The sequence below is a fragment of the Tachyglossus aculeatus genome, chromosome 9, assembly GCF_015852505.1.
Source record: "Tachyglossus aculeatus isolate mTacAcu1 chromosome 9, mTacAcu1.pri, whole genome shotgun sequence".
Classification (NCBI taxonomy): domain Eukaryota; kingdom Metazoa; phylum Chordata; class Mammalia; order Monotremata; family Tachyglossidae; genus Tachyglossus; species Tachyglossus aculeatus.
The window spans coordinates 16,655,440-16,679,687 of NC_052074.1; the positions used below are offsets into that span (position 1 = coordinate 16,655,440).

The following is a 24,248-nucleotide window of genomic DNA, read 5'->3' on the forward strand; positions in this document are numbered from 1 at the left end:
ATGGGTTAGTGAATGATGGGCTTATTTATTCTGATAGGAATACACACATCTTTCTTCATGCATTATCAATTTTTTGCAATGTACCAGATTAGGTATACTCCAATTTGGCCCATCCCAAACTTCAAAAAACTAGATGGGATGCAAAAAAAAAGCTTCAGATATTCACCCATCTAGCTCTCTATATTTCTATTTATCTCAAAGAACTGCTACTTATTCATGTGTAGTAGGTGAGCCACTTAAAACTTAACCTGCGGTAATTTTCAAGTTTCATTTTAGTCAACTTTTGGATTTGCCATCTCGACAAAACATAAAATATAAAGTCAATTAACAAATAAGTGAAACGGGGTGAACAGGTGTTCACCTCTCACTATGAAACCTCTCACTATGAAATATTCCCATTTGGGAAGATAATTCTGAGCTATATTAATGTGTCTCATTAGACCGTGCAGTTATGCCATCATCTCCTTTGGTAGCAATGGCTACAGGATCATTATTTTTCATTAGAAGACTTTGCAGATCATTATGTCAGGATCAGGTGGTAGTTGGCTAGCCCAACGCAGGTCAATGTTGCATGGATGACTTGTCATTCTACTGCACCAACCACATTACTTGGGGAAGAAAAAATAAACTGCAAGGGAAATCGTTGAGATACCTTCGAGTTCCTTCATCATTTTGAGGATAGAAACACAGATGAGGGGCCGTGATTATATTTGGAGCCTGATCTCCCCAAAAGAGAAGGGAGTAAACTGTCATTTTCACTCATCTATTCAAAGTACACTTAATATACGGAAACATGGTCTCCTAAGAGGTGCTTGGGTAGCTTGGAATCATTACTGGGTATCGCCAAAGTAAGCCATTCATCCCCTTTCCCAAATAGGATCAATCAATCCCATTATAAATGACCCACTACAATCTCCTTTCACTAGTTTTAAAGTTAAAGCTGCCTCTCTCAAATGTTGCAGACAACTAGAAGAGCTTGAAAGTGATTTACAGGTAATTCAGTTAGGTTAATAAATGAGTGCATCAATGATGGACACTTCTGAATCAAGGCACCAATATATAAAGTAGAAGCTACCTGATAATTCATCTATTGTGGCATCTATTGTTGCCCAGCTTTAAGACAATGTCTATACAACGCTATATGATGTACATACAAAATAATTACAAAATAATTAGTTGCATCATTTGACTGGCAACAATACCTTCAGAGTTGATCACTGGGCAGGACTTCTGTTCTTTTCTCACATATAAAGCAGGAACTGTTTGGCCGACCCGGGGATAAACTATTTTGAGATACCAAGAAAAAATTAATCATTCAAATGAAAGTAATTCGAATGTCAAACAGTAGAGCACTATTTGAATGCTAATACTGAATATTTACATTTCTACTGTTTTCACACACATTTCTCGGCAAAGCATATATGCTGTAAATTCAGGCACATGATTGTGTACAAAGAGAATAATCAGCACAATTTAGAATCATGTGACCTTATTGATGTAAACGACATGCTTCAAAAATTATTCAACTGCTAATGTGACTTCTCAGCAAAAATGCCACACTGCATAGGTGAAATGAAGGTGACTTCTACAAACCTAAACTGGTGGAATCTTTGCTTTCCTTTTTTCCTTCAAATACTACCCCTTCAACAACACTTTTAAGAGCAGCGCTGAGCAAGTTAAGACCTCCAATTGGGAAGAACGCGTTCTGAACGTTTTAAATTGTAATATTTAACCCACCATCCAAAACAAAAGACACTTGTCTCTAGGAAAAAAATGTCGTTTCATTACAGACACATTTGAACCACCCTAGATTAGGGCCAGTTCTCCAACTCTAGGGCAAACGAAGTGTTTTAAAAGTCCTGCTGTAATCATGGAATGCATTGAGATATACACAAACACTTATTCTTTTTGATTTTCTAACACAATTGTCTCCTTGACACCATGTGTCATAGTTCTTCAGATCATCATCAATCGTATTTATTGAGCGCTTACTATGTGCAGATCACTGTACTAAGCGCTTGGGAAGTACAAATTGGCAACATATAGAGACAGTCCCTACCCAACAGTGGGCTCACAGTCTAAAAATGCTGCCCATTGCTTAAGACAAGCTTTTAAAAGTTTCGAAGACCTGTATCAAAAGAAGAGATAAGATGTTCACATAAGGGGATTGCTGATCCTTCAGCCTTTTCAAAAGCATAACCCAGGGGAAAAAAAAGACAAGTGTGACCCTATCACACTACTGAGAAGGTTACGGCTAGGGGAACCCATGACTTTTGAGAGAGGCCTCAACTTTGTGAGAAGACACTTTCAGAGTGGGAAGACAATGACAGCCCTGAATGGTGCAGTGAAAGCTGACAGCTTTTTTTTTTATGGGGGCGTCAAAGTAAGTTTGAACGGATCAGTTCACTCAGAGCACCAGCATAGAAGGAAGGAATCATCTCCAAAACCCAGAGATCGGTTGCCATAGCATTTTCTTTTTTTTTTTCTTCCTTTCTCCCACCAGAATCCTTCCAGGCTACTGTTTCCTTTCCACGGACGCGACATTTCCAGACAGAACTCCCGTGATGTGACGCTGATAACACATAGTAACCTGGAGCCCGGTGGAAAGAAAGGCCGAGTCTGCGGGCGCTATTAAATTCCACAAAACAGATTGACTCTTTCGGATAGGACTGCAGGGTGGGCGACCGGAAGGTGGAAAGGAAAAGGGAATAAAAGCTGTTAGCCTGGCAGCGTTATTTGCTCCCGGGGTGAGAGGAACTGCAACGGCTTCGTATTTAGAGACTGAGGCAAACGCCGGTTTTGAAATTGGTCTCCTGTCGGCGGTGGCTACCGAGGACAGCTCCTCTCCGCAGTGAGTGAGTGGAGATTCCTCATTAGCTCGCGTCTGTGCTGCACCAAAGAGCCAGTCCTCGGAGCTGAGCTCTCTCTTCCCCCCTCCCAATCCCGCCCCTTCCTTTCTCTCGGAATCCTTTAGGGAATTCCCTTTTTGGACAGCGGCGACGGCACGTCTGGATCCAGACACCGGCAGGAGCACGGAGCGCAGGAGGAGACCTGCAATGGGCAATTCGGGACTCCGAGCACTGCTCTTCCTTCTCCGTGAGTAAGGTTCTCTCGCCCCCAACCCGCCCACCCAGCGCTCGGGCTGCACTTTTAAGAGAGAATTAGAGCTGACCATCGAATTCATCAGCCGCCGGTGTTCGGCGTGGTTCACTGTGCTCGCTGGGCTCTCCGGGGGCGTTTCTCTAGGAAGAGAAACGCAGGATTAGATAGGCACACCAACGGCGCCTGAATCCAGCACAGCTTGAAGGCAGGCAGGCAGGCAGTTTCAGCGGAGAGAGCTTAAAGCATGCCTAGATTGGAGCGTCTGAAAAACTTGTCAAAGCACAGCGAATTTTAATTCAGTGAAATGGATGTTAGAGGTCTGAAGGACAAGAACGTGCAAGTTGGGGACGTTTCGGGCCATTCGAGACGAGTGGAGCTTGCCATTTGCTGGTTCGTATACTAATGATGGCATTTTTGAGCGCTTACTACGTGCAAAGCACTGTTCTGAGCGCCGGGGAGGTTACAAGGTGATCAGGTTGTTCCACAGGGGGCTCACAGTCTTCATCCCTATTATGAGGTGACTGAGGCACAGAGAAGTGACTTGCCCAAAGTCACACTGATGACAATCGGCAGAGTCGGGATTTGAACCCATGACCCCTGACTCCAAAGCCCGTGCCCTTTCCACTGAGCCACGCTGCTTCGCATGTATAAAGCCCAGCGGAGTGGTAACATTTCAGACCAGGATCAGAACCGGAGAAACTGACCGATTTCTTCAGCGCTTAGAACAGTGCTTGGCACACAAGTGCTTAACAAATACCATCATTATTATTACTCTACCTCTTTGTGCCTGAATGCAAGTCAGACGATTTGGATTGTTAAGCGCAGAACCGTTCTTATATTTTTGTTTCACAGATACAATTGCTCAAACCATGGCAGAACAAGAAGTTGAAAATCTCTCAGGTCTTTCTACTAATCCCGAAAAAGATATATTTGTGGTGCGGGAAAATGGGACCACGTGTCTTATGGCCGAATTTGCAGCAAAATTTATTGTACCCTATGATGTTTGGGCCAGCAATTTTGTCGATGTAAGGAACCTTTCTAACCCAGCCTGCTCATATGGCTTAGCTCAGACAGCCCCCGCGACTCGAGTGCCTTGGGTTGAGGTTTGCAAGACAGGAAAAGGGAATCCTGAAGGCAACTGTTCCTCCCGTAGCCTGCTTCTGAATGCTGCATGTGCTGTTCACGTTGCTAAGGCAATGCCAGCTGCACACACACCGCGTCTGTTACAACGCCTTGGCCTTTCTCTACCCGCTGTCCCCAACCCTTTTGTCCTTTCCCTCCCTCCCCAGCACTTCCCCACCATCCTCCCTCTCCGCATGGCCCTGGGGCAGAATTAGGCCCCACGATTTCTCAGGGAGGTTTGCACGGCCTGGGACTCTTTCACCCGAGTGGGGATGGCCCCGAAGCCCGCTTGAACTTTCCTGGACGGACAGGCCGCCTACTCACACGGGACCCACTGCTCGGGTGGTGGGTGGGGTGTGTGTGTGTGTGTGTGTGTGTGTGTGTGTGTGTGTGTGTGTGTGTGTGTGTGTGTGTGTGTGTGTGTGTGTGTGTGTGTGTGTGTGTGTGTGTGTGTGTGTGTGTGTGTGTGTGTGTCTGGGGTGCGAACGTGTCTGTGTGCTTGTGCCTTTAGCTGATCACCGAACAGGCCGACATCCCGCTTTCCCGAGGGGCCGAAATGAAGGGCAGGTGTGGCCACAACGAATCCGAGCTACAGATCTTCTGGGTGGACAAAGCTTACGCCCTCAAACTCCTCTTTGTGAAGGTAACTTCTTGGGGGGCGGGGATGGGAGGGGGAAGGACAGGGGGTACCGGGGGGCTTTTCGATAGGACCCATCTGGAATGTGGAGGCCTGATGGAGCCAGTCCTAAGAGCGGTATTGCTATTAATAATAATAACGATAATAATGGCAATAGTAATTGTTATTATTACTACTTCATTTCTGAAGGAAGTTGCGGATGGGCGGAGATAAAGCCAGCCGAGGGAGGGGGGGCGATCCTGGGGCCTGTTTCCTGCAGGTAGCTGGCGAGGCGGCCTCCTGGACTGATCTGTTGCCGAATTGTACTTTCCAAGCGCTTAATACAGTGCTCTGCACACAGTAAGCGCTCAATAAATACGACTGAATGAATGAATGTGGATTTTTTTTCCCCTCCCGCGGTAGGAAGTGCATAACACCTCCACGGGGCAAGAGGCGTCCTGGAGGCTGAGCAAGGTTCAGTTTGTTTACGACACCTCCGAGCGGACCTACTTTAAAGACGCCGTCAATCGTAAGTGAGCTGGCGGGGAACCTGGGCCCGTTTTTTCTTTGGCTTCCCGCAAGGAAGAGGAAGCAGGGGTGGTTCTGTCCCCCACAGTGGAGTTGGGCGTGACTACCCAGTGTGGCTCAGTGGAAAGAGCACGGGCTTGGGAGTCAAAGGTCATGGGTTCTAATCCCGACTCCTCCACTGGTCTGCTGTGTGACCTTGGGCAAGTCATTTAACTTCTCTGAGCCTCAGTTAACTCATCTGGAAAATAGAGATTAACACCGTGAGCCCCACGTGGGACAACCTGATCACCGTGTATCCTCCCCAGCGCTTAGAACAGTGCTTTGCACATAGTAAGTGCTTAACAAATGCCATCATTATTATTACTTCCAGACTATAAACCCGTTGTTGGGTAGGGACCGTCTCTATATGTTGCCGATCTGTACTTCCCAAGCGCTTAGTACAGTGTTCTACACACAGTAAGCGCTAAATAAATACGATTGAATGAATGAATCCCATGGGCATCCCATGGTCTGCTGTGGGCCCTGCGCTCTCTCAGCCGGCCCCGTGCCACCCTTTTCGAGGCGGGTGGGGACGGGAGAGCAATCACCACATTCGCCCCCGGGATAGATCCCGTTTGCCGCCGCCTTCTCCTTCCGCTGCCCAGGGGTGCAGGCAAACCGGGCCCCTCGTGGGGGGCCCGCACCAGGCTCCAGGGCCAGGCTCCTGCCTCCACAAAGACCGTCCGCCCCTACATACCAGCCTACGAGTCTCCCCTTCTCTGCTTCCAACGTTTGCCAACTCCCAGAATGACTTTTCCTTTGTTCCTCTCTGCCCGCTCGGTTCCTCTTAATTTTCCGTTTTTTTCTTTTCCCGCAACGGTACAGCCCGCTCCGTTTCCTTTGAGCTCTGGTCACTAATTCACCTGCATCTGGTTCAGCACCCTCTCTTTTCCATGCGGGATTGTCCTAAATATTTGTTAAGCGCTTACTATGTGCCAAGCACTGTTCTAAGCGCTGGGATAGATACAAGATAATGAGGTTGTCCCACGTGGGGCTCACAGTTTTAACCCCCATTTTATAAATGAGGTAACAGGCACCTAGAAGTTAAGTGTCTTACCCAAGGTCACACAGCGGACATGGGATGGAGCCAAAATTAGAACTCACGTCCTCTGACTCCCAAGTCCGTACTCTTGCCACTGAGCCACTATGCTCATTTCCTGAAAACTTTTTTTTAGCTTACGATTCTTTCAGGATGACTGACGGTCCTTAAACTTCCTAACTGCTTCTAGGAAAATGTTCACTCGGGATGATTTTTTTAAAAATAATTGTACCAAATTGAGCAGTTCATTATTAACTTTCCAACTTCGGTTTTCCTCTGAGATTCACAAAAGAGGCTTGGGAATGAGAGGGAAAGGATACACCAGGAGTGAGATTAAGTTATGCCAAAACACTCTCCCAAGTTCCTCTAAGTCCACCCAGGGTACATCGTCCTGCCTTCAAAAACAGGAGCTGAAAAATACCAGATCTCAGCAGTGGCCCTATCTAAAACCTATTTATAATTTAAATATGAAAAGGTGGCACATAGAGAAGAAATATCAATCTATTGTATTTATTGGGTGCCTATTATGTGCAGAGCATTGTACTAAGCCCTTGGGAGAGTACAAAACAATAGGGTTGGCAAACATATTTCCTACCCACAACAAATTTACAGTCTAGAGGGTACATCTCCTTTAGTCATGATAGTCATGATTCCTTTGGGTACAACACTGTTTTGGATCCATAAGTACCTTGATTTCTTTAGTTACAAGGGAAGAAGAAAAGCCCACTAGGAAAAAAAAAAGAACTAAAGAAAAAATGTGCTGATATAGACAGCAAATCAGCATTTTCGCATTAGGAGAAATAATGTCTCCTAGAAGAGGACAGAGCATGAGCCAAACTACAAATTATTCATCATTTCGATTCTTAGCATCACCCTGTGCTTCTAAATAGGATCAGTTTAGTGAGAAAATTAGGTGTCAAAAGTTCTATCTTTCCTATTGGCCTATAATTTTATCCAACGTTTCCTTTTCCTGCCACAAAAGGGAGAAACACCTCTTTGGTAGCTGAACTTTCTTATTTTCTTGCATTCAGTCCCACTACTCTCTTACTTATCATACCCAATATAAATTAAAGTTACCAGTGTGAGAAGACTAACTATTGCACATTCTGGCAGCTGGAAAACACACAGCAAACTCCCGCCGCCTGTCTGCCTTAGTCACCCCAGCTGGGAGGTCCTACGAGTGTCAAGCTCAGCAGACCATTTCCCTCACCTCCAGCGACCACCAGAAAACCGTGGCTATGCTCCTGTCAGCTGTCCATATCCAGCCCTTTGACATTATCTCGGATTTTGTCTTCAGTGAAGGTAAGGGAGATGGGGAAGTCACTTTCCCAGCTATATATTAATGGGGTGCCAAACCTTCTGGCTCAAAAAAGGAAGCCAAAAGCAAGTGACACTCTCCCAGATGTCCTTCTACAGACCTATAAAAGACAACACGGTTTGCAAGTTGGGATCTATACTAACTTAAATTTGTTTTGTTCTGCTATAACACAAATCTGAAAAAGACTGGCAGCTCTGAAGACAAATAAAGATCCTCCTTGATAATAAATGTCAATATTATGTAAGGCTTCCAAAGGGACTAACTTTAAGGCATGCTTTGTTATCTCAGTGATTATGAAAACTGTCAGAAGCTTTTTCACTTTCCATTTTTCTACAGATTTGCAGATACGTACGTGTATGTGTGCATGTGTTTGTGTGTTATGAGTAACAGTGAAATTTAGTATGTGTAGTTTCCAATACGGTGACTATCTACCATCTGACAGTCCGGGATTAATATGGTTTTTCCTCTTCAGAAATGACTGGGTTCTTTGGTGGTACTCTGTCAGTCAGAGGGACAGAGTAGTGGTGGTTGTGGGGGTCAGGGTCATGGTGTAAAAAATGGAGTGATTGTCCACTTTCTCCTTCCAAGTGGGAAAGCACTGGGCTACTTTTTTTTTTTGACCTGGTCATCAATTGTGGGGTGATCAGGTTGTTAAACATTACTTTGGTCTGGTTAATATGTAGAATTTGTAATTATATAGTGCCGAACTATCCCTGCCTCTGGAGCCAGTGGCTCATCCAGGAAAGGCATATAGATTGTCCCATGGCGCTCTGGTGTCATCCAGGAGCAGATACATTAGAGAGGAGGATTGAGTCTACAATGTATTGGGGTGTTTTTCATGTCTGCCCCAATGTCCACCCACTCTGACTTCTGGTTAAGTTCCTCTTGTCGTTTGTAAGAAATGGCCTCATTTTGGCCACCTGCTATGTGGTGTAGATCTGCCTGCATCCTTGAAAAATGTAGTTAAAAATCCACTTGAAGCAAATTTAAAAGATTTCCTTTTTGAGTTTTTGGAATTCTATTGTTCCATCAAATGCAGGAAAACAAAGCATTGAATTCCAATTGCTTAAGTGCAATTAACCTACTCAATCACAAAATGGCTTATAAGATATATACCCAATCAACTCAACTAGTAGCCCAAATATAACGCCTTCTTTGGTTTAACATCATTCCTGGCTAATCTATATGTCAAAAAAACTGTTTGTAAAACAAATTCACCTGGTGTAAATATCCTTAACTAACTTTTTCCCACTTCAGGCTTCTGTCCTGTCTTAATATTAGTTAATTAGAATGATCTCACCCTCTGATTAATTGTCCTGGACCCTACCTGGACCTAGTAGCATAAGAGTAGGTATTCTGAAGGCACTGTGTAGTATCATAAGAGCAGGTATTCTGAAGGCATTGTGCTGCAGATAACTGAAAAATCCCTGTTCATGGAGGAGTGGCCTAGACGCAGATGTCTCTGAGTGCTGGTGAACCCTGATCGGGTGCCATGCTACTTGTGGTTTGTGTGATACATAAAGTTAATTCTACGGGATTTTCACTGTGGGAAAATGCCTGAGTGGAAGAAATGTGTATTGAAAACTGAAGCCTACAGAAATGTGCCAATACCTCAGGATTGTTTAGAGAATATCCTAGCCCCTTGCCCCTTTCAGAAAATGAGTACATTGGCTCCTTCAAATATCTCAGGTCTCCTCATGGCACCCCTGTTATTTGGTTAAGTGGCAGTTATTACTATTCCCATTCTACAGATAGGGAAACCAAGACCTGTTCTAAGTCACTTAGCAAATCAGCAGATTTGAAATTAGGATTTAGGTTTTCTAGAAAGCTCTGTGTTGCTTTGTTGTTCCAACAGTTATCAAAGTAGCAGAGCCGTTCAATTTCAGAACCCCTGCTCTAATTAACTCCCCACATAAAGACCTGTTTCTAATCTCACCTCCACCACTTGTCTGTTGAGTGACCTTGGGCAAGTCACTTAGGTTCTCTGTGCCTCAGTTACCTCATCTGTAAAATGGGGATTAAGACTATGAGCTCTCTGTGGGACAGAAACTGTGTCCAACCTGATTAACTTGCATCTATCTACCCCAGAACTTGGTACATATCTTAATAAATACCATAAAAAAAGTCACCTAGCTGCCTGGTCTTCTAATACTTTCAAACCTCTTGTGAGGGTGCCATCCCCAAATCTGAATGAAAACCCACAGGGTGGCATCGGAAGGTCCCAAAGCACCTTAAGGCCCAGAGTCTGAGGCAGCAATGCCGCAATCTCACTTCCAAGCACTCAATCCCTTACCCTGTAGTTCAGGAGAGGCTCTTCTTCGAAGGGCAGTCAGTCAGCCAGCGAAAGAAGTGATGAATGATGGAGTGTCCCGTCAAGAGCAACAGATGAAGCCTCGGACTTGCCTTCAAAACCGAGAACCTGCAGGAAGGAATTGATTAGAGTCATTGTGGTTTGCGCTATACTGCTTACACTCTATCCTCCAAGTCACAAGTTCCTGCTGAGGTTGTGGGTGCAACAAGCCAGTAGGCAGGCAGGGTTGCAGCACATTATGAAGTATTTGCAGAGGCTGTTTTATGTACTGGACTACCTATACCAAAGTGCTGGCCACAGATGGCTAACACTGGGCCTTGGCGCTAGAAGCCAGAAGATTTGGTAGCTACTGTGGTCTTTGCCACCTATGTTAGCCAGCTATTTTTCAGGATTCCTGCTGGGCTGGTCCACCTGGCACAGACCCTACGTGAAACTATCCCCACTAATAGCAATAACAATAATAATTGTGGTATTTTTTAAGCGCTTACTATCTTCCAGCACTGTATTAAGCACTGGGATGGATACAAGCAAATTGGGTTGGACATAGTCCCTGTCCCACGTGGGTCTTACAGTCTCAAACCCAATTTTTACAGATGAGGTAAGTGAGGCCCAGAGAAGGAAAGTGACTTGCCCAATGCCATGCAGCAGACAAGTGGCAGAGCTGGGATTAGAACCCAGGTCCTTCTGACTCATGCTCTAACCACTAAGCCATGGTCGTAGCAGCCAGAACCAGAATCTAATCCTCTTATTTCCCTGAGCTGAGACCAAAAGAGGGGTTGAGCGAGGCAAATGCAGTGCTCAAGCCCAGTACATAAGAGAAAGAGCATGGGACTGGGAGTTAAGTGACCTGTGTTCTAATCCTGGTTCTGATACTTGCCGGCTGTGTGACCTTGAGCAAGTCACTTAACTTCTCAATGATTCGGTTTCCTCTTATGTAAAATAGGGTTCCATACCTGATCTTCTTTCTACTTAGATTGCAAGCTCCATATGGGTTAGGCCTTGTATCCGCATGGCACAAGGTAACAGCTTAACAAATACCACTAGTATGATCATTTTTTTTAAAGAGAACTGCCAGAAAGAACTACATGGCAGATAGTGTGTTCCTTCCTCTTTCAGCAAATGAGACAAGAAGGGGAGAAAGGATACCAAAGGGCATCCCAAAGACTTGAACTTAAAGCAGTCTCCCTGCTGATTCCATGAAACAATCTCTCCTTTTTTCTTCATTCATTTACATTTTTAAAATGCCAGCTTCCACTGTTAATTTGCCCCACAGACCAACAACACCTTTAAAACCCTCATCAGCAGATGTGATAACAGCACCAGTCGACTTGTTGAGAGCCTGAACGGAAGAAAAATATGAAGGAATTTGGGCTCAGGGCCTAATGAAAATCACAGGATTGATTTTAAAAGATTTCATATAGTCCACCTCTTCCTATCCTCTTTTGTTTGACTTTCATGGAAATCTTTAATGAGGGAACCAGCGTTAATTGTATTCTACTGGGTGAGTGAGATGAGGGACAATAGGAGGAGGAAAGGATGTCTCCAAGAAGGAGGTGGTAGAATTTGGGAAATGTGGTTAGGACCAATGAACCTTTTGTGAACTAAATATAATTTTTTGCGGCTGAATGAATATTGAAAATTATTGCAAGGCTTAAAATTTATAAGCTAAGTAGCACCAATTGAAATGTCCATTGGAAAAGGGTTCACTTTAAGATGGATCACCTCTGATTTTAAATGATGTACTTTTTGGCTGGGTTTGGGGTACCTGATGGACTCTTAGAATCCAAGACCAGGCTCTAAGCACAGACCTCTTCAGTTGTGCACCAATTAGCAGGAAAAGCAGCCTGGAAAGTGGCAAAGGTGAAAGGTAGGGAAAAATGGGTAAATAACCTGGATTTGGAGAAACAAACAAATAACCAGCATTTTCAAAGCATATAGAAGGTGAGGCAGGTTAAGTGTGTTATCTCACCTCTCTTCTGGGAGTGTGGAAACTTGTTGCCTTTAGAGCCATGGTCATGACCATCATAATAATCTTTCATTCTCCATCAGTTGAAGCTGATCTGGTTTCTGCTGGTGGTGAGAGAATGTCATCAGAGGTGAGCCCATGTTCAACCCTAAGAAACCCACTAGTAATAATAATTATGGAATTTGTTGAGTGCTTATCATGTGCCAAAGACTGTACTAACTGTTGGGCTAGATACAAGATAATCAGGTTGGACACAGTCCCTAAACCACCAGGGGCTCACAGTCTAAGTAGCAGGTAGTAGTTTTTAATCCCTATTTTTCAGATAAGGAAATTGAGGCACAGAAAATGTGACTTGCCCAAAGTCACACAGCAGACAAGTGGCTGAGCTGGGATTAGAACCCAGGTCATGCTGTATCTTAAGCTGCTGATTCCCAAGACGGTGAGGAAGAAAATCTTGGTCCTATTCCGGTTCTAGTACTGATTCAGTTGTTCCCAGCTTCACCAGCATCATAAGCTATGTTCAGGTGATGATTTCTGTCAAGAAAGTAGAAAGGCAGGCTAGTAAATATCCTGACTCTATAAAACGAGTTTTGTCATTGGGGGAATTATGTTGAGAATGGTAACCTACTGATTGCAGGGGATTTTTAAAGAATCAATATTCATAGCTGTGTTTTGCTCTTTGGAGAGAAAGAAAAAAAACCCTTAGTGGATTTGTGGTTTTGGTTTTCTGAATTGTACTGTCTCCTTTCAGTGAGTTTTAGGCAATTGCAACTGCTGATTTCTACAAATGTGGAAGCTTTCTCATTTTCTCATTATAAAAATATTTCAGTTCATTTTTAATGATCAATAGAAAAAAAATTCACAATCTACATGGAAAAAAGGAAGAATCCTCTCTAGCACAGTTAGTTTCTTTAACGGTTGCCACATGCAGCTCGCTTTGAAGCATGCATATATACTGTTAATCCCCCGAAACCTGATGTGATCCATTTATCCAGTAAATTTCCCAAGTCTGCAAGCTAGGTGCTGTAGATTCCCAAGTCACCTCGGCTCCTTATTAAACAAGCTTGAATTCATGCATAATAATAAGATGTCATAGAGGAACTGAGTCACATTAGCATGAGTAGATTTTTCTAAGTAGCGCAATAAATAATTCCCTTTTCTGTAGTGTCCAGATGTCTAGATGTTGGTGCTAATTAGGCTGGTCTTTGAAGTCATCTCAGTTGTCCTATTAATCTTTCCTGGTATCTTTTATTGAAGATGTTAGAATATTTCCAATGACTTAATAAACAAATCAACTGACAGTATTTACTGAACACTTATTCTGTAATGGTATACTGTAGAACACTGTGGCACTCTGTAGTACACTATACTAAGTTCTTGAGAGGGTAACAGTAGAATTTGTAGATATCACACCTGCCTTCAAGGAGCTAACAATTTAGTGAACCTGAAGGCGAAACCAAGGTTTTTGTTGTTGTTGTATAGATTTCTACAATAATTTGTATCCTTGAGTTAGGGGCATCATGTATATCTGGAAAGCTCATTCCCAACACATGTAATATTATCAAATAATGTCTGCCCAACTCCTCCTTCATTACTTCCTGGGAAAGCAGATGGTGTTCCCCATTGGTTTCCAAGAGTGAATGTGTGTCCACAAAGATCTTCCTTTCCACATCTCAGGGAATAATGAAACAACTATGGTGGAGAGAAACCATTTCTATCCCTGTATCCTCCTTACACCCTGTTCCTGAGTCTCTTAAGGGGAAGACCAGAGTGCTTTGAATATAAACATTAAAAGCAGTGAAAAGAAATGCATTCTTTCAAAACACATGGAGCTTCTCCTCCTTTCCTTGTGATTTGAAGAACTTCCCACGCATGCGTAGGAGTGACACCCATCGAGTACTCTGCCCTCCTAAAGTAACAAATGTAATGACAATTAGCGCTATAATCCTACGGAGCAGTGACAGCGCAGAAAATGGGAGAAATCAATCCTTGACAGCCCACTAGTTAAGTTTTCACCACCTAATCCCTGGTTTATTGTTTGGCCAAAAGAATCATCACCACATTCAAAGTGGCTTAGCAGCAGACTAAAACAATTGCACATCACAAATAATCGTAACTATTTTTTAATCCCCTTCCCTCCCCTTAACATTATATCATTAGTTCCTTTTAATCTATAGGGTCATACATGGCTAAACAAGTAAATTAAAGTGATTTTATAAAAGGTGAGAGAACATTGTAGTATTTCAATTCAACAGAATACTGCCTAATTATATTTTGTCTTAATTTAGAATATTCTAAGCTTTATTAAAAAGTGAAAAATTGATTTTTAAGTCTTGACTGACACTTGATAAGACTGCTAACATTGTACTTTTCATGCTTTAGAGATATGCAAAATTCAGGGGTTTCATGAAGACTTTTGTCTCTGGATTTCTACTTTAAGGGCCACCTACGCTGGGCAGATTTTGTGCAAAATTTCCACTTAATATGCCCATCAGTGTGACAGCATCTTCATTTCCAATTATGGTAAATTCAGACCATTGGTCACCATTGCTTCTGGTCTGTGTGTAACAACAAAAGTGACATATTTTGTACAAATTAAAAAAATGCTCACAATACAAGGCACTTTAGGAATTAACTGGCAATGTAGTATACACCCCAAATCTGATCTTTTGGGACATTTAAAGAAGTCATTACTTCCTAATGGCTGCCTAGAAGTTCAGTGAAATGAATCCTCACTGCAGGCCCCCAAATCTTCACATTGTAATGTAATTGGCCTACTTGTTTTCAGCAGTAGCAGCAAGGATTGAGAATTCTTCAAGGCTTGACCTGGATTCTTACTCATGATTCTAATCCTCCATCTGAAAAGACCATAGAAAGGTCAACGAGTTCATCCCCCGCTTTCAGGCAAGACACCTCTTAAACCATTCCAGTAAGACAATGTTCATCTGATTTTTCAAGACCTCCCAGGGAAAACACATTCCCCAACTCTCTTGGAAACCTATTTCAACAACAACACGGTGTGAACTTCTCTCTTTCCTCTCACCTGAATCCCTCATGCTATAATCCCTCTGCTCAGTGACTTGTTTATATGAATCAAATAACTCCACCCAGACATCTCTACTTTTCTCTTCCACCCGTTTCTCCTCCCTTCTACTTCCTTTAGCTGAGACTTGATCTTTCTTTCCAATTTGCTCTAGAGACAGAGCCTGGACACTCTGCTATCCTCCTATGTCTCCAAGGCCATCTAAGTACTGGAGCAAGAGGTGTCATAGCTCATATTTTTTAGAAGCCACCACTCAAAAAGGGCCATCCCATTATAGGAAAAAAATCAATGCTGAGAACCTTGGGGGAAGACTCCCTAGTTAGAGGAAGGAGCAGTTTGGTGGGAGACTTAGAAGTGACATGACAGCCCCCATGTCATTCCTTAGTTTGTATCTTCTTAGGGAGAAGCTCAATTAATAAATCATATTCATTCAGTGCTCACTGTGTGCAAAGCACTGTACTAACTGCTTCGGAGAATACAATATAAACACATCTCTCTCCAGGATACACATTCCTTGAGCATCTCCCATCTCTGAATTACACTCTACAAGAGGGATGTTGATTTCTGGAACCCAAATTTAGTCACTCAGAACAAACTCTTTGGCAATTATCATTTGTTTTTTCCCTAGCAGGTTTTTTTTTTTGGACTAATTACATGATGGTCAGAGGTAAGAATCAAACAGCAAGATGGGAAATCACTTCAATTTGAAGGAGAAATGAGTTTCTTACATGACAGTGTCTAATTGACAGACTGAAAATAACTCAATTGTATAAAAATAACTGAATATGCATTTCAAATTTTTTAAATCTATTTTTTTCCTTTTCTGTGGCTTGATCTGAATGCCTTGAAGTGTGGGGTGTACAAATATTGGCTGTAGAAATATTTCACCATCTTTCTTCTCATTTTTCATTTCAGAACATAAATGTCCAGTGGATGAGCGCGAGCAGTTGGAAGAGACTTTACCCCTGATTCTGGGGCTCATATTGGGACTGGTGATTGTACTGACCATCGCAGTCTACCACATCCATCACAAGATGACGGCCAATCAAGTGCAGATTCCACGAGACAGATCTCAATACAAGCACATGGGATAGGGGGTGGTTGGACAGGTGACATCCACACTAAACCCTTATAAGATGCAGAGAAACAAAATCACCTTTTCCTCCTAAGCTAGGTCACACACAATACAGCACTCATTTTACTAAGTGAAAACGGACACTTCTCATTGTGCATCCATATTTAATCCCAGTGGGGGACATTCTTCTCTCAGGCTTGCTAGGAAGTTGTGAATTCTTTCCCTCCATGGGAACTCATCCAACTTTCCAGCTTTCTTTAGCTTGCTTTGGCTCCCCTAGGCTAGGACAGGGGAGACACAGAATGCAGTGTCAAGAGGAGAGTTTTCCCTAAGGATTCAAAACAAAATGAATACTTAGTTTCAAAAGGAAACCCCTTTTAGGTTGGATTTGGATGCCTTTGTCAATCAATCAATGGTATTTATTGAGCACTTACTGTGTGTATTAAGTGCTTGGGAAAGTATAATACAACTGAGTCGGTAGACATGATCCCTGCCCACAAGGAGCTTTATCCCTCTGGATATTTTTGGATGATGCTGCACAGTGGTTGATGCATCAAATATAGAGCACCATGCTACTGCAAGTTGATCTGAAAGTGATACAAGCTTTTGGCTGGGCATTTTGCATGAATCGTGATTGTATCTGAAATGTTACATTGCTACCTTCAACTGATGATTTCACAGCAAGAGAAACTGTCAATATTACTATGCAGAGAATTTCAGCCATGATAAAATATAATTGGTGAAGTACTGAAACTTGAAATATTAATTCATGTGAATTCATTTTTAAAAACTAAAATACAAGTATAAAACATTTGACTATTTGACATATTTAAAAATGCAGGTGAGGCATTAAAAAATTATGGCTATTATTCAGAAGAGCCAGAGATGATGGAAAGGACAAACTAATATTAACAGGTTTGAGAAGGTGCTTAAGGGAAATGCAGCTCTTATCCAACACCTGAAAATCCATTTTAAGCACCCTAGATGTAAACAACATCAGTTGTGATGGAGGCAAACCTTGGGACAGGTTGAAAAATGTCACAGATCCTTCCAGTGTCTAAACAGTCCTAAATGGTATGAGGCTCTTAGGCAGGAAACAATTATAACTAGTATCTTTCATCGCTCTTCTGCCTGTAGGGAATGAAGCGATTGACTGAGGTTGTGACAACAAGCCCCTTTCTCTTGAGAGATCTCAAACATGTGACCTGGAAGTGCAGCTGGTGGAGAACTGCTTTCCGGGTATGATGCCTTCATTCTGCCAGAATGCCTGCACCTTGGAGTACAGGGCTGGGGATGAAAACCTGAAATGTTCTCCACTATCATGAGGAGGAGATAATAATAATAACAATAATAATAATGATGGTATTTATTAAGCACTTACTACGTGCAAAGCACTGTTCTAAGCATTGGGGAGGATACAACGTAATCAGGTTGTCCTACGGGGGGCTCACAGTCTTAACCCCCATTTTACAAATGAGATAACTGAGGCCCAGAGAAGTGAAGTGACTTGCCCGAAGTCACACAGCTGACAATTGGTGGAGAGGGATTTGAACCCATGACCTCTGACTCCAAAGCCCATGCTTTTTCCACTGAGCCATGCTGCCTGTTCCTCCTTTTTTCCTTCTGGTTTCCCTACCTTTCCAGAACATTTTTCACCTCTAGAGTCTGAGTGAAAAAATGAACAGTTGGAAATAAAAACCTCTTGCTCAAGTATTTGGTGGGTCAATATGGCAACATATGGCAATATGGGCTTTGTGCCATGGAAATCACACTATATTTTACTTGAACACACAGTAACCAATATTAGCTGCTAAGAGGGGAGAAAATAAGTTGTGAAATGAGTTTGGTCCATGCTCTGCACTAATCAATTTCTTAACAGCCTTAGTTAATCTCCAGTAGTTCATCATTTCAGCCAGGCTTGAAGGAATTAATGACATCAATTCCCTCTTTCCCACCCTTCTTCTATCATCAGCTGGTTTTACTATGTTCTTAGTCTTCAAAATATTTTCTTGCAAATCTTCACTGAGTCTTGTTTTGCTATCTTTTACTGGCAAGGAAAACAGAAACATATTTGAAGTTGGAAACAAGTTATAGTAGCCCCTTATTCCTGGATCTTTCCTCTGAACTAAAGTTCCCTACCCTATTAGCTATGTCACACTGTTCAGAACTGCACTCATTCAGCTATCTTTATTAGGATTCATCCACTTATCTTTTCTTAAAGTATATTGTACTTGTCTCATATTGTCAATCCCTCAAATCTTAACGTTTTCTCACAAGTACTATTTCATAACCAGTATCCCAGTCTGCTCTATTTTTGTCTTTGCCCAACCCTCAACTAGCAAATGATTTTAGAGTTGTCTGGCTCAATCTCATTATAGTCATTGGAATTGGTTTCTCCCTCTGATCTCACCAGATCAGGCTGAACTTTCCAATTGAGGGTTTAATTCCCTATTTTTTACCCCTGTTATCACTATTTCTATTTGGTTTTCAAAGACTTCCAGAAACACGGGAAGAACATCTCTACAGCCAGCATTGATCACTTTTTCAGAGGCACTGATTCTGCATTCAATGCTTTCAAGGGCAGTTTTCATGGGCAGGGTGCAAATCCAAGTGCAAGGGTGACACAGAAGGAAAAGGGAATAGGGGAAATGAGGGCTTAGTCAGGGAAGGCCTCTTGGAGGAGCTGTGATTTTAATAAGACTTTGAAGGTGAAGAAAGTGATGGTCTATCAAATATGAAGGGGAAGGAGTGGCGGGACAGAGGCAGGATGTGGGCAGGGGTCGGCAGCAAGATAGATAGATTGAGGTACAGTGAGTAGGTTGACATTACAAGAGTGAAGTGAGTGTGCTGGGTTGTAGTAGGAAATCGGTGAGGTGATTGGGTGCTTTAACGGTAAGGTGTAAGATAAACAGGTTAAAGAGAAGCAACAGAGACAAAATAAGTCTTGTAAGAAAATACACAAAGGTGATTAAAATGTACCTATATGAATTGGCATGTCCATTTATAGGGCTTATTTTCCACATTAAGTTCTGGAATTATGATCACTCAATTTTACTCTTTGCAAGGGGAATAGCTCCAGGGTCTATTTTGCTCTTTCTTTGTTTTCCAGTTTAGGGTGATAACCCCAATTAGAGGCTGAGACTGGATGCTGCAGGGAAACCATTTATACAAGGAGCCTTAATGAAACCTAAAAAATGGCTTAAATAACGTCAATGGACTGATAATGATGCATCTTATGGCAGTTAGCCTTATAGAAGCCTAGAAAAATAGTGTTCCTCGGCTTTGACCCTATTTTCAATGACTTGCCTCTTCCCTGATTTCTTCTACTCTAAGTCCTATTTCTTTCAAACCGTTTACTACATTTCCATTAGGGGTAGAAAAATAGAAGAGATTTTAATAACTTGATAGAATAATTTTTTGACAGTGAGAACTATTAATGGTACAGAGAGAGGTCATTGGACTCTACATTCCTGGGCATTTTTATTTATAAATAGGAGCTCTGTCATTTCCTGGGAGGATTTAAGTGAGATTCTACATGAAGGCAGAGGATTAACTAAGACAACCATTCAACCCATGAGCTGCAGGACTTAGTGAATACGATTACTGATATTGTCTTTCAGCTCCATTCATATTACATTGAACAGAAAGGGAAATGAATGCTGATTTTGTTAAACCTGGTAGAATGGTAAGATTATTATTATGAAGCAGTGTGGCTCAGTGTAAAGAGCCCGGGCTTGGGAATCAGAGGTTGTGGGTTCTAATCCTGGCTCCACCACTTGTCGCTGTGTGACCTCGGGCAAGTCACAACTTCTCTGTGCCTCAGTTACCTCCTCTGTAAAATGGGGATTAGGACTGTGAGCCCCACGTGGGACAACCTGATTACCCTGTATCTCCCCCAGTGCTTAAAACAGTGCTTGGCAAATAGTGAGGACTTAGCAAATACCAAAATAATAATTATTATCATTATATTTGTTGAGCATTTACTATGTGCCAAGCATTGACTAAGTATGGGGGAGATACAAATTAATCAGGGTGGACAAAGTCCTTGTCACGCATGGGGCTCACAGTCTAAATAAGAGGGAGAACATGTATTTTATCCACACTTTATATTTGAGGAAACAAGCACAGAAAAGTTAAGTGACCTGCCCAAAGTCACAGAGTAAGTAATTGGCAGAGCTGGGCTTAGAACCCAGGTTCTGTGGCTTCCAGGCCTGTGTCTTTCTACTAGGCCTTCTGCTTTTCTTTTTTGTTCTTAGGTTCCTAGAACAGGGCTCTGTAGACAGAAGGCATTTAACAAATATTGATGAGGAGGATTGTGGACAGGAAGTTTGCTCTAAGGTTGCTTTCTGGGCATTGGTTCTATGTCACCATTAGCAGGAGCAGCATTAGCTATTGAAATAGGGTTATATATTAATATTAGATAGACGGTTTGGGATATGAGAGATCTTGGGTTATTTTCCTTCCAAAATGCCTTGACCAGTCTGTCTGGAACCACCTACCCTGGGAAACTCACTTGACCTCCTGATCATTAGTTCGTCCATCTGCACGTGAAGATAAGGCTGCCTCTTTTAAGGAGTTTGAAAGTGCCACAGGTGAGGTGCAAAGAAAGGAGACCTCTCTCTCACTCTCTCTCTGGTTTGAAGTTGATGAGGGCATGGAAGATAGAAAGCCCTCTAGAGATGAGCTTGCTCTTCCTCCTGCCCATTCTCCAGTCACTACCAGGATTACTGAGAATGTCCCAGAAGGGCACAGAGAATTTCCCTCTGCCTTTCCATTTTCAATTCTCATGCTTTCATTATATGTGGAAGGAGGCATTTTTTCTCCACAAGACTTCATTTCCTTTGCTATTTTCCTATATTTTGTTGTTGTCCATCCAACCACAAACAAGTGGAAGCATCTGCTTCTATGTTTTTCCTTTCCAAGCTCAGAGACAAGGAAAACAGATAAACTGCAGATGCTCAATTACCCCTTTAATTCTCATTTTTCTTCTTTACTGTGTTTCTAAACACAAATGCCTTTAGCCATAAAAGAAACCTGTGACTGACTGCAGTATCTGACACATTGGAGAACTCCTGAGAGTCAAATTCTTGAATTTAGGGGGTAAATGCTTTTTAAAAAAAATTCTAATCATGTTTCTATGCAGGTGTTTCCCTCAAGTGGCTGTGGGTAGAAACTGCCTGAGGTGACTTTTTTTTTTCCATACTGCAAATACTGAAACCTTCCAGTCAACAAGCATCCTCAGCTGCATCCCCTTTACCTTCCGTCACTGTCTTCACTTTTCTTCCTCTGTCAAGCACGTACAACCTCAAGAGGGTGTGAGGAAAAGAACTAGTGCAATCAGGAGCACAAAGGAGAAAACGATGATGGAGGAGCCAGATGAAGATGCCATAAGGATGCAGGAACAGGCTGTAAATATCAGGGTTTAAATATGTGCATTTAACATGTACTCACATTTGCCCACACAATGTATCTACTTCCTAATTAGGGAACCATAGGATGGTGGTCCATTGAACACTGCCAAGGGTCATATCCAACCTTCTGATCAGTTAATGTTTGCTGTCTCCCTATCTTCTTGACTTTACTGACAATCCAACTTTTCCCTTTTCTCCTCTTAACATTGCAGGCAATGCTAAGGGAATTTAAATCCATCAGTAGTATTTACTGGGCATCTACTCTATACAGAGCTTTTACCACGTGCTTGGAGGAGTACAACAGAGTTAATGACATGATCCCTCCCCCAGTTTTAAATCTAGCAGGGAGACAGACACTAAAATTACAAGTAGGAGGAAGCAATAAAGCGTAAAGATATGTAACAAAGATAAAGATATGTAAAAAGTGTCATGTCATGTGTGTGCTGTGTGTATATGTGTGTGTGCGGAGGGGGGGGGGGGTTGAGTAGCCAAAAATTTGGTGATGCAGAAGGGATGAGGAAGAAGCTGTGGGAAGAATAAGTTGTGGACATGAGTGATGACCCATGAAAGGACACCTGGAGGAGATGTGATTTTAGAAGGCTTTGAAGATGGGGAGAGTAGTGGTCTGCTGAGTAGCAAACCATCCCATATCCAAATATCAAACACATATCAAAGTAAGAGAGAAAAGGTCAATTTGGGGAAAGATGGATGAATGTGATGAATGTATGATCAGTTTGGATGGCAACACGGCAGATCATCTAGTCTTCCTTATGCTTCCCTCTAGGGTTGATCCCAAGCCTAGACAGTGGACTGCCTCTCCTGTGCTTTGAGGATGGAAGTTTCCCAATCTCCTTTGCTTACTTATTCCATTCTTTGAAATGATAATAATAATGATGATAATAGTATTTACTGTGTGCTATGCACTGGACTGGATATAATATAAGCAGATCAGACACATCTCCAATCCCCCAAGGTGTTTACAGTCCAAGCAGGAGTGAGAACGGGTATCAAATCCCCATTTTACAGGTGAGGAAACTGAGGCACAGAGAAGCTGCACACAACATGCAAATGGTAGAGTCAAAATTAGAAGTCAAATCTCCTGACTTTCTGGCCTTTGCCCTTTGTTTACAGTTCAGGAACATGTTCCTTTCTTTTTATCTAAATCCCTCCCACTGTGATTTAGGAGCATAGATTTAGTGGAGATCGAGAATGGTTTTCATTCTCCCATTCCTCCTTTATGCTGTGCCACTCAATCAACCCTACTGCAAGAATCAGTCCTCCCTGGGCTGGCTTCCTCAGCAATCTCTGCTGAAGTAACAACTGAAAACAATGTAAGAAGCTTCAAATTCAAAACATCTTTGGTAATCTGACTACAGTGAACAGGGTTCCCCCATAGCATCACAGAGTCAGTCTTTTTACCTCCACAGGCCAAACTGAAGATGTATAGACTGTAAACCCATCCCTCTAGACTGTAAATCCACTGTAGGCAGGTACTGTCTCTCTTTAGTGCTGCATTGTACTTTCCAAGTGCTTAGTACAGTGCTCTGCACACAGTAAGTGCTCACTAAATACAACTGAATGAATGAAGGGGCTAATGGGAGCTCAACTTCAAAGAGAACCAAACTTACCAAGTCTAAGATACAGATTTGAATATGTGTGTGAAAGTTCTAACCAATTCTTAATTCATTCAAATTATAGTAATTGCATGTGGTTAAGATGAGATATAAGATTATATTCCAAATTCCTGGGCAGGTTTTTGTGAGCAAAGTATTCATTCAATTTTCATACACAGACTCCAATTGATAGAAATGACACCGATAATACAATGTATATTTCAGAACTTCAAATACACCAAGCTTTTCAGACCTAGATCAGAATGGGGTTTTCAAAATGCAAATTAAACAGCTGCTGTAGGAGAACACACAATACATGAAAAAAATCTAGATTTTTATGTGGTGGATAGATTGGGTTTAAGTATTTTTTATTTGTATTCTAAGAAGTTTCTCACTGACATGCTAAAAAATATGGCCTGGACCATACTTACCAGTTTCATGGCTGGCTTGAGGAACTCATTTTAAGGAGAGTAATCAATAGCTCACTGTCGAACAGGGTGAGGAATTGTGCTTTAGTCTGGAGAAGAGAAAGTTGAAGGGTGATTAAATAATTACCTTTGAGTGGATGAAAAAGTTTTAAAGGGAGGATGCTAACCAGTTAGTCTCCTTGCTCACTGAAGACCAGAGGAAGAAGAGTGTAAATTCCTGATGGACATGAGGAATCATTTCTTGGACCCAAGGAGGGTCGAGGAGTTTTCTTCTTTAGATATCTTTAAGGGAAGAACAGACAACTACTGATGCTGGATTGTTGAGTTGTTCCCTGACCAGGAGGCTGGTAGCTGGACCACAGAAGCAAGCAGAGAGGATGAGCGAATGGCTAGGGAAATTTGGCTGAGACAGCCCTGGTTCCATATTAAGCCACCTGGCTGTCACATCTGCTGTCAAAGGGCAACTGCACAAAGCCCTCATTGAGGCAGAATCTGGGAGAGGGTATGGAGGGAGGTGGAGGCATGGTATAGTGTAAGATTGAGAGCAGGGCCAGGGTGGGGCCAGGCTGCACATGGAATTCCTGAACCATCTCTGGCCTCTGGGCTCCACAGATCTCTCTATTTGTCCCCACAGCTT

The 24,248-nt window shown here is 42.5% G+C and overlaps 1 protein-coding gene across 1 annotated transcript; it reads left to right on the forward strand.

Moving 5' to 3' along the window:
* Positions 1-2,266: 2,266 nt before the first annotated feature.
* LAMP5 (lysosomal associated membrane protein family member 5) lies at positions 2,267-16,919 on the forward strand. The gene is made up of 9 exons (XM_038750851.1): positions 2,267-2,383; positions 2,504-2,617; positions 2,779-2,855; positions 2,975-3,096; positions 3,955-4,127; positions 4,736-4,867; positions 5,264-5,369; positions 7,560-7,748; positions 16,000-16,919. The coding sequence occupies exons 1-9, from the start codon at positions 2,267-2,269 to the stop codon at positions 16,176-16,178; spliced, it is 1,209 nt and encodes a 402-aa protein (XP_038606779.1). The 3' UTR covers positions 16,179-16,919.
* Positions 16,920-24,248: the final 7,329 nt, after the last annotated feature.